The sequence below is a fragment of the Nannospalax galili genome, unplaced genomic scaffold (genome assembly GCF_000622305.1).
Source record: "Nannospalax galili isolate Female #2095 unplaced genomic scaffold, S.galili_v1.0 scaffold312, whole genome shotgun sequence".
NCBI lineage: Eukaryota > Metazoa > Chordata > Mammalia > Rodentia > Spalacidae > Nannospalax > Nannospalax galili.
The window spans coordinates 4,880,429-4,891,703 of record NW_008335967.1 but is presented as its reverse complement, the minus strand read 5'-3'; the positions used below and the strand labels follow the sequence as shown (position 1 = coordinate 4,891,703).

At 40.6% G+C, this 11,275-nt stretch overlaps 1 protein-coding gene across 2 annotated transcripts in view; it reads left to right on the top strand.

Moving 5' to 3' along the window:
* Positions 1 to 11,275, top strand: part of Lhfpl3 (LHFPL tetraspan subfamily member 3) — a 641,410-nt gene that overhangs the window by 549,848 nt on the left and 80,287 nt on the right. The window contains exon 3 of one of the 2 annotated variants that reach the window (XM_008830750.2): positions 11,047 to 11,094. The exons of the other annotated variant lie outside the window; for it this stretch is intronic. Coding sequence (XP_008828972.1) covers positions 11,047 to 11,063 — 17 coding nt within the window. The 3' untranslated portion in view covers positions 11,064 to 11,094. The remainder of the gene's footprint in view (positions 1 to 11,046; positions 11,095 to 11,275) is intronic. 2 annotated transcript variants of the gene reach the window in all.

The following is an 11,275-nucleotide window of genomic DNA, read 5'->3' as shown; positions in this document are numbered from 1 at the left end:
AACTAGCTAGGCATTGTTTATCTCTCGCATTGTCTCACCCCTCCATCATGGTTTTCCCAATTAAGGTGCCCCCATTTCCCCCCTTTCTCCCTTACTAATACCCTTCTCCAATGGTCCTACTCTTGAGCTCCTTCACAGAATTTTGCTATATAGTCCAGGCTAGTATTAAATGCATATTCCTCCTGACTCAAAATAAGTGATTTGGGGATAAATGAATATTTACTAACTTGCCTTCAGTACTTATTCACAGTGCTTTGGAGAAGCCATGCAGTCTTGCTAACCAGAAGCCTTGCCTGGTGCAGAATTGCTTGTAAGGCCAGTCCCAGGAATCAGGGCTTAAGCTACATCAGGACTTAAAGACAACCTACATAAACAGCCCTGGCCATTCTATAATTAGGCAGCTTTTTGGGTTCTCAGTTGAAGTAGAGTGGGAATGAAACATGGGCTACTTTTCAAGCTACAGAAAAGTTCCTCGTGCCATACTTCCACCCCCCATTGAGTCTCAATCCTATCTAGGTAGAAGAGAACATCTAGTTTGGAAAATTTCGCAGGTGTCTCACACACACACACACACACACACACACACACACACACACCTCACATACCTCACACACCTCCATTGAGAAGAAGCTCTGCTTTAGTGTAAGCTAATTCTATCTTTTAAAATAAATGTTATATTTAATTTATTTTTATTTTATGCATTTTACCTTCATGTATGTAAGTGTACCCATGTTCTGCAATGCCCATGGAACCCAGAAGAGGGCATTGGATCATCAGGAACTGGAGTTACTGATGGTTGTTAGCCTCTATGTGGGTGGTGGGAACCAAACCCAGGTCCTCTGCAAGAGCAGTCAGTGCTCTTAACCACTGAGCCATCTCTCCAGCCCCCAACTCTATCTTTTTATTTAAATAAGGGTAGACTTCTTAGACTCTCAATTAAGTGCTGAAGCTCAGTGGGGTTGATTTGACTATAAAGATGCCCAGAATCCCAACTGTATTGTTTATTCGCTCATCCATTGCATTTTATCAATGGATAAAACTGAGGCTGGCTGACATGTTCATATTTCATCAGACCTTTTTCAGAACTCAACTTGTAGAGATTAGCATACAATTTACATTCAGATTTTATTAAAGTGAAATAAATGTTAGAGGGCAGCACTGCCCACAGACAAGGATGAAAACCTTCTATATCTGGTCTATCTGATATCATGCCATGACACATGTGGCCCTTGAGCAAATGGCATTTGTCTGGTAAGACTGAGGAACTGAGTCTTAATTGTATTTCATTTGAATTTTAATTTAAATACTCATGTGTGGCTAGTACCTCAGTATTGAAAAGTACACACATAGAGGAGCATCCTTTCATGTGTTTAGTCAAAATATTATAGTACATCTGGGTTTTTTTATTGCTTTTGAAAACAGCAATGCTGCAAAAGCCAAGAAGAAAGTCTACCACACTTATATTTTCCACCAGGGATGACTTCTGAAAGCAAAAGAGAATTCTGACCTGGGAGTGGATGAAAGCAGGTAGCAGAAAGGGACATTCCTAGGGGAGCTCCCAGCAAGTTCCTTGTTGGCTAAGACACAGAATAGAGAGAGATTGTCAAAGAGAGAGAAATTCCCCCTCAGAGAAAAGTCTAAATGTGTTTTTAGCCACCTGTCACCCCAGAGGGAGGACAGGATGGCAGTGTTAAATTGGTGAGATTGTAAAACAGGGAACTTAACTAACCTACAAGGCCTGGTGAGATGTTTAAAGTGCATTTTAACTGACAGAACTTGATTCTCGAAACCCAGAGTGTGGCTGACACCACCTATATGACAGATTCAAAACCAGAACTCTTTTGTTTTATAAAGATAACATTTTCATTAAAAATACCACTCCATAAAATCAGGATGATGCTGAATTTTCAATGTCAGTTAAATGTTATGAAAATCGCAAATTGGCACAAGATTTGGTGTGAGATGGTGGCAAAATCTTCAGATATGAACCAGCAAGATGGCTCAGCAGGTAAAGTTCAATCCCCAGGACCCACATGGTAGAAGGAAAGAATCAATTCCTGCTTGTTGTCCCCTGGTCCCGACACGTGTGCCACGGCACAATGCATGCGTGCGCATGCACGCACACATACACACACACATATACATCCATATACACACAAAAATAAATACATAAATAAATATAATTTTTTTTAATTTAAGACTTCAGATATTCAGGAAACAAGCTCTGTTACAAATATGTGAACTAAACAAACCCATCCAACACAAGAGAGGTAGCAGCTCAAAGCATGGCAGTAGAATAGGTATAACTAAGAAAGAAATTCATTAACAGACAAGCGATGACAGATACACATTCTGAGCAAGGACAATGTATCTGAAATTTAATTTCAAGGACATGCTCTAGGGGAGTCTTTTGGCTCAGAAAGAATGTTTTGTGTTTTACTTTACCAATCATAAAAATAAAATGTGCCTTTTTTAGTTGAAAATTTTCAATTGAAAGTCATGTAGAGAATAAGACTTAAGATTTCTTCAGTAAATGCTTTTTAAATGTAGGTTGAGAAAGGTTATGGGAGGTCTTGGAGGATTTGGAAGGAGTACATGCTTTTTTTTAATTTTTGTGGTTTTCATACAGTATAGTTTGATGACATTTAGGTCTGTTCCCCTCTCTCTGCACCTCCTCCCACTGCCCCTGCCCAATTTAATTAACATATATATGTGTGTGTGTGAGAGAGAGAGAGAGCGAGAGAGAGAGAGAGAGAGAGAGAGAGAAAATCCTATAGAGTATGATTTGTGTCCCCCAATGTCACATCAGGGTGGATCCATCCACTGGGCCCACCAAGAGTCTCAACACTGTAAGACACTGTCTTTCCCTTTCCCAGCAGCCATCAGTTGCCAAAAGTTCCTTAGGTTGAATGGTCATCTACCATTTACGTTTTGTCTTATTGAAGGAGTTAAGTTTTCTAACTTTGCTCTTAGCTTCCTTACAAAGAAATTAAACCACTGTAAACTCAGAGGACAAGTTGAGTATATTATTCATACTATGTAAGTTGAACATCTTTAATATGAAAATCTAAAATACTCTAACGCTTTTGAGCACTAAAATGTGAACAAGTGGAACATTCCACCCCTGACTTCATGTGCTGAGTCACAATCAAAACAGGCAAACTAACAATATTGTGCCAAATTACACTGAGGTTGTGTGTACAAGTAAAACAAATTTTCTGTTTAGAATTGGATTCCATACCCAAGATGTCTCATTATATGTATGCAAATATTTCAAAATACAAAAATCCAAATCTGAAGCACTACTAGCCTCAAGCATTTCTGATAAGGATAGTCAACCTGTGTTACCGAATATGTATCATTGCTTTTAAAATGTTCTACTGAAAAATGGGAAACAGTGTGGCAGGAATTCCTAGATCCTAAGTCAAGGTATCTACCACCATCACTGTCCTCAGAAGGCTGTGTCACTTTTCTTGCCAGAGTTTTCATTTCCTACTCTATAAAATGAAGCAAATTGACTGAATAATTGATTACCAAGGGCACATATAACTCTATATATTTCTTTGATTCTCACAATAAATTACAATGCCATCTAGTATGTCTTCCCTGAAAGGCCTCTCAACCAGAAATCTTTTTCACTAGGGCTTTATGTCTGTTCTTTTCATCACTCCCTTCCACCATTGAGTGCTGAAGGCTGAGGAGATGAGGCATTGAAGGGGAAATCAGTCACTGGGGAAAACACTCAGCACTCCACCTACCATCTGTTACCATCTAGGAAGTAAGAAATTAAACTTTAGGACCCAAGCTCCCAAGGGCTTACTGAAAATCATCCAGACATAAAAGAAATATTCAGAGGGGCATTTAGGTAGCTTTATCTAATGTTTCAAATAAATGGTACAACTCAAGTTTGTGTAAATCAAACTGTCTTTTTTAATGTTTTGAGTGCCATAAACAATGTTATTTAATGGATAGAACTGAACCTGTTGGTTGATTCAGTGAGTCCTCTGAACAGTCAAAATTTTCCTGTGTGGCAGTGATAGTGGAAGGCCTGACTGTGAGCTAATACCAACAAAGAAGACTGCCCTTGGTGGTGGTAATGCAATGCCTTTTCTCAAGGAAGAAAGGAAAAAACACTGTCCCCCATCTCCCATCTTATAGAAAGACAGACAAAAACTATGTGTCACTGTCTTAGCCTTGGCTACAATGTAGAAGTCTCTGGGTTCAGTAAGAATCTTTTGTGTTTTATTTTATCAATTATAAAAATAAATAAATATTTATATAAATAAATAAATATGACCCCAAGCAGGGTCACTGGACCCTCACCTGCATATCTAGCCACTCTTCCCAGCCAACTAGTCCAGCCTTGGAAGATGTTCTGGTTTGTTTTTTCATTGCTGTGACAAAATACTCTGACAACTACCAACTTGGGGAGGAAAGGGTTTATTTAGCTTACATATCCCAGGTCACAGTTCATCCAGGAGCCCAAGGTAGGAATTCAGGGCAGGAACCTGGAGGCAGGGGCTGAAGGAATCCTGCTTACTGGCTTGTTCCCCTGGCCCCTGCTCAGCCTGCTTTCTTGTGCAACATAGGCCCACCTGCCCACAGTGGGCTGGGCCCTCCCACATCACTCATCAAGAAGATGCCCCTCAGACATGGCCACAGGCCAGTCCAATAGAGGAAATTCCCCAATTGAGGCTCCTTCAACCCAGGTGTGTCAAGTTGACACTAAAGCTATCCAGCACAGAAGACAAAAAGAAAAATGAGGAAAAACCCAATAGAGGGATGCTTTTGGAAGCCCTTGTCAAGAAACTCCAATGGACTTTCATATGAACATTTGAAAACTGCCCTGTTCTGACTTTTTTCTAGTTCCCTGTCAAGAGCTTGTAATGCTAATTACTCTTGCTTTCACTTCTCCTTCACATTTCCTACCTATGATTCAAGGACTTTCTTCTTCCCTTAGAGACAAGAGTTATGCAATTTGGGAGTCTTTTAGATAGACCCACTGAAGGAGTATGCCAATTGCCTCACCCTGCATCCCTGTTCAGCATGGAAGAAGCCAGAGCGGTTGTCATCCCTATTCCCTATTGCCAATTTGGGTAACCCCTTCAGAGGATGGTGTGATAAGAATAGGAGGTAGGAATTGGCTAGGCAGTTAGGGTAAAAAGACCCCAAAGAAAAGTAGCCAGCTTCTTGGCTAGAAGTCAAAATGTCCTTGGGCCTCTTAGCCATATAGTCTGTTCCAAAGGCCAAAAATGTCAAAAGTATTTGGGAGCTTGTATCTAATCCTTAAAAGACTTTAGGGTTACCTCTTCAGAGGGGGGAATGTTGGAGGGGAGGGAGCAGGCATGGATTTGATCAAAACACCTTATATACATGTATGAAATTCTCAATAAGGTTTTTGTAAAATTTTTTAAAAAAGAAAAAGAAAGACATAAGCTCTTTAAAAAATATAAAATAAAATGTCCTTTTTTCAGTGAAAATTGTCAGTTGACAGCCATTCTCATGGTCTAGGGGACAACTTTCAAGGCCCAGAAGGACCCAGAAGAAGTCTGTTTTGAAGCCTAACCACTTAACTAAGAACTCTCCTCAATGTACATTCAGCAGAAAACTATACTCAATTTGTTTCCTCCATAAGAGGGGCATAATGAAGACATTGCATCCTTGTTTGTACTTCTTCCTGTGAATGTGCAACAAAGATTTTTTTAATATTTGTTGAATTGTTGAGATTTTCATGCAATATAATTTTAGATCCCCTCCCTATCTGCATCTTCCCTTACTGCCCTCTCCCAATTGTGTGTGTGCGTGCATGCGTGTGTGTGTGTGTGTGTGTGTGTTATATATATATATATATATGAAGGCCTATAGAATCTAATTTGTGTTCTCAAATGTCCTTCAGTATAGGTCCATCCAGTGGAGCCTGGTTAAGAGTCCCACCCTTAAAAAAGACTTTCTCTCCCACTCCCAGAAGCCATTGGTTGTCAAAAGTTCCTTAGATTGGGTTGGGTTTCTTACGCATTTTCCTATGTCTGTGCTGAAATTTTTGTGTGGTCTGAGCTTGCATTGGACTTATATATGCTGTCACTATTGTTGTGAGTTCATATAAGTAACTGACCAGCTGTCTGGAAAATTCTGTTTCCTTGTGGTCGTCTGCCTTTCCTCTGGCTCTTACAATCTTTCTGCTCTTCTGCTGCAATGATCCCTGATCTTTGGGAGGCAGAAGTTTGATATTGGAGTCCTATTCAGGGATAAGTACTCTTTAGCCTCTTCTTCTCTTCTTGTTGGCCAATTGTGAGTTTTTGTGTTAATCATCATCTTCTACATAAGGAAACTTCTATTGTGAGAGTTGGACGATGCATTAATCTATGAGTATAACAATAAGTCATTAGGAGTCAGTTTAATATGATAGCTATTTAGTAGAAAACTAGTATTAAGTTCTCATCTATGCCCTGTGACCTGTCTAGACTCAGGCACCTATGCCTGATATGTGTCAGGTGTGGGCTCCATCCTATGAAGTGGACCTTAAATCCAATTAGACAGTGGTTTGTTATACTCCTGATATTCATGCCACTATTGCACTGGTGAGCATATCTTTGCCAGGTCAGTTGTTGTAGTAGTTCACAGGATTCATGGCTGGGTAGTGTTGATAATTATTTTCATTCCAGCAGCATTCATAGCACTTTCCAGAACTATGAAAGCTAGCCAGTAGAGATAAGGCTCTGAAGCCAGCACCAGCCTAATTTCTCCTTGTTTGTTCTATAGCTTATGTATGTAGTATCTTCAGCAACAGTCTCATCATCAAGTTCCAGTGGGTAACCAAGTGTAGGGGCAATGGCCAGTATTGTTTGAGGGTCTATAGAACAGCTTCAAAAGAAGGAGTGCATTCTTGCATTGGGGTCATAGTTTGTTAACCTATGGTATCTAGTAGGGACAATGTCCCTCTCTTGTGACGTAACTCCTTTTAATCTCTGTTTATAATGTATATGTACAAACTTTAAGAAACTTCTATAGTGGCAGGTTTCCATTTGATTTTTTTCTAAAGAAAGGGCTTTAGTGTTAGTTATCCTTCCCCATACTCCCTTCTCTGCCCTGCCCTCCCATTCCCCACCCTATTTAACCCTTCTTACTTTATCATCTGACTTTCCCTCTTCGTATTACTGTATTCTACCACCCCTCCCAGAAAGCCTCCCATCCCTCCATGGCCATTTATTAGTTTCCTGACTTCTCTGGATTTTCAAATTGAAATATGTATATCTAGGATTTCAAAGCTAGCATCCAGCTATGAGAGAGGTTATATGACATTTGTCTTTCTGGGTCTAGGTTACCTCACTCAGGATGATTGTTTCCAGTTCCATTCATTTACCTGTGAATTTCTTAACTTCTTTTTTAAGCTCAGAATAGTATTCCAGTGTATATCTACCACATCTTCATTATCCATTCATTGGCTGATGGACATCTAAGCTGTTTCCGATTTCTGGCTATTATGAAAAGGGCAGCAATGAATATGGATAAGCAGGTATTTCTGTAGTAGAGTGTAGACTCTTTTGGATATATGCCCAAGAGTGGTAGATTAATTTAAAATTCTTTTTTTTTTTTTTTGGTCTTTTTGAGACAGGGTCTCCCTGTAGCCCCAGCTGTCCTGGAACTCACTATGTAGACCAGGCTGGTCTTGAACTCACAGAGATCCTCCTGCCTCTGCCTCCTGAGTGCTGGGAATAAAGCCGTGTGCCACCATACCCAGCATTAAAATTCTTTTTAAGACAGGATCTCTCATAGCCTTAGCTGGCCTGGAACTCACTATGTAGACCAAGCTGGCCTTGATCTTACAGAGATCTGCCTGCCTCTGCCTTCCAAGTGTTGGGATTAAAGGTATGTGCCACCATGCCTGGTACAATTTCAAACTTTGTGAGGAATCTCCACATTGATTTCCATAGTGGCTGCAGAACTTTGCATTGCTACCAGCAGTGGGTAAGAGTTCCCCTTTCTAGACAGCCTCACTATCATTTGTTGCAATAAAGGATTTTAAAAGACTTTACGCAAAGTGGAATGAGACCAAGCAATGATACTAATAGATGTCTTTTAGTTATTTGTTGGTCTGTTATTTCCTTCTAATGTGGTGGTGGGAATCAAATCCAAGGTCTCACACATGCTAGGCATACAGTCTGTGACTGAGTTATATCCCCAGCCTTTTCTGAAGTCTGATATGTACATACTGTGCACAAGTATGTGCTGGGATACTTTCATATAGCTGTTCCTAAGCTTTTAGGAGTCTCATTTCCCACGTGTCTTCCTTTGTGCGGACCTTTCAGTTGTATCATTTATTTCTTCTGTGAATCTCACTGGCTGCTGGCTCAGTATACTTTCCAACTGCCTCTTATTACTATCTGTAATATAAAAGTGGAAAGATCATTAAAATAATTTTTGCAGAAACTAACTTCATGTCCTATTATAGTTCAATAAAGAAGTAAATAAGGCCTCTCCTAGTGCACCAAAAGAATTACATTTTGTTGGGGCTAGAGAAACAACTCAGCGGTTAAGAGCACTGACTGCTCTTGCAAAGGACCCGTTTTCAATTCCCAGCACCCACATGGCAGCTAACAACCATCTATAACTCCAGTCCCAGGAGATCTGACATGCTCTTCTGGCCTCTCTGGGCACTGCACAACATGGGTGCCCTTACACACATGCAGACAATACACTCATATATATATGTAATTAAAATAATAAATAAAAAAAATTTAAATAATTAGATTTCATTGATGAGATCCTCATTTTCCCTCTCTATGGTATCATCAGATCTCAAGAAAACAGCTTCACCATTCTTAACAGCAGAGAAAGCAAGATTAGAGATTAGAAAGGACAGTGGGGTTTCATCCATCATGCAGTGCAGACAGGGGACATTCAGGAGCCAGAGCAGGGTCTGCCATTCCCACATTCATCCTCCCTCATTCCTCCTCTCCTCAATGCTCCTTTCCTTACCCATCATGAATATCTCATCTGTCTTGTACTCCTCCTTTATAGAGGGTTAAGAGTGATTTCTTACTGCTCTCAACTGTCATTAACCAACAGTCCTCTCTAATCAGTCTACACACACACACACACACACACACACACACACACACACACACTCACATCAGTCATTGCGATGAGTTGCTCATAGGACACAAAAAGACTTTATTCAAGCATCAGCCTCTCCCTTGATGATGCAGCCTATTCTTTTGGCTTGTTTCCTCCACAGAAACTTAGCCTACATTTGATGTTTCCTTTCCTGTTACTGTGATAAAAATATAAACATAAGGGAGAAAGTGTTTATTTTAGCTCACAATTCTGGGTGACAGTCCATCATCATGGAGAAGTCACATCAGCAGGAGCTGAAGGAAACCTTTCATATTGCATCCGTAATCAGGAATAGGGAGCAATGAATGCATGCATGCTTCTTCTCCATTTCTCTCCTCATTTACACAGTCCAGAATTCCAGTCAGAAAATGGTGCCACTACAGCGGGTGGGTTTTCCCACCTTAGTTAATGTAATGAAGATAATCCCCCCAGGTGCACCATCAAGAGATGAAGACAGTGGGACTCACTTAGAAAGTAAAGAATTAATTATACGCTAGTACTGCCCAATTAGTGCCTGTTGTGGGACTTTTCCTAAGGAGTCTATTTCTATTCATTCCAAACAGAGAGAGAATGAAAGACCAAAGAAACAATTCTACTCAAGTTCAGCTTGGTGCACCAGTGAGTTTAACTGGGGTTTACTTACATGAACATTGTCAACTTACTAGCAGTTCTACCACCTAGGGGTCTCTTCTCCTCTTCCCCCAAACAATGTATCCTTCACAGAGTTCTCTTGAGCCTCAAGAGTCTCATGAGTCTTCCCTTCCTTCCACAAGGGAATGGTAATGGGTCCAATCTTTTAATGGTTTCATGAGGGTAATCACAGCTGCTCTGATTTCAAGACACCAACATCCATGTCATGCTCAGAGGACAGAGTTCCACCGTATGGGCACACAGGTGGTGAGTAGAGGCATATTCCATCAAGATCATCCAGGGAGCATTTTGCTTGCAAGTTTGTTTTAAACTAAGGGATCACCTCCCTCTAAGCATCCCATTCTTTTCCATTGGGTTACAGTGCCCAGCCAAAAGCTGATTAGATGGCTCTGGAAAAGAATGGAGACAGAAACTGTCCTCCTACATGACTGGGCCAGTCAGAGGTGCTCACCCACACACACCCACACACATCTCTGCAACAAACTGTTCAGCAGTTCTCTGGGTACAAGCAACTGAGAACGTGCAAGATGCCATCTATCCGGGGCACAGAGCCCGAAGATGCAGTCATAGCTTGAATTGCTGGATGTGAATCAAGCTTCTGGGTTAATTGATCTATGTGTGTACAATTGATTTTTACTTGTCATTCTTCAAATGCTGCTCAGAATTGCTTTGGGATAATCTAGAATTCAAAACAATGCTTTCAAAGAATTACAACAACACATGGAACTATTGCTTAACCCATGCGTTTCTAACTTTGCATTCTCCTGAATTATTTTTCTTATGAATAGCTAAAATTCTCTCTGAGTCATTGGCTGATTATGCATTCTTATTCCTCTGGTCTCAACTGTATTGCTTAAGGAAGTCAAAGGTTAAGTGAACAATGATGTAGTCATTTTGAACACTTAGATAATGCTAAATATTGACTAGGACTTTCCTGATTGTTTTATGTGTGTTATTTATTAACATCCTCACCACACGCTCATGAGGTAAGTGCTATCATTCGACCCTTTCGCAGATAAGAAAATGAAGGCACAAAAAGATAAGACATTTGGGTCACACAGCTAGCAAGTGACAGACCCAATGAATGAGCCCAGCCAGTGTGGTTCTCAGGACTGAGTCCTCCCTCACTTCAAATCCCCCACCATGTCTCCCTGTACACTGTGAATGGAATTCTGGACAGGAGTGTCAATGTTGCTGTCTTTAGTCTTTAAAAATGAAGCACGAGCTCTTCTTAACTTACTTTACCTTTAACTATTCTGTTTTTTCCTCCCACACTCTCAGATGATGGAAATGCTTAAGGCAAACTAAGGTAGTGTGAGACTACACCATGTAAGTGCAAGCATGGCTCCTTGTGGGTACAGCTGTGTTTTGTGCGCTTCTGCCTTCCGTTCCCGCATGTTTTCTTTGCTGTTCTCTGATTCCTGCTTCCAGCGCTTGGCACTTGGGCCGCATGAACCATCTTTTTAAGTCATAGATCCTGTGTCTTTGTTCCTGATTTGATACTTGTGCT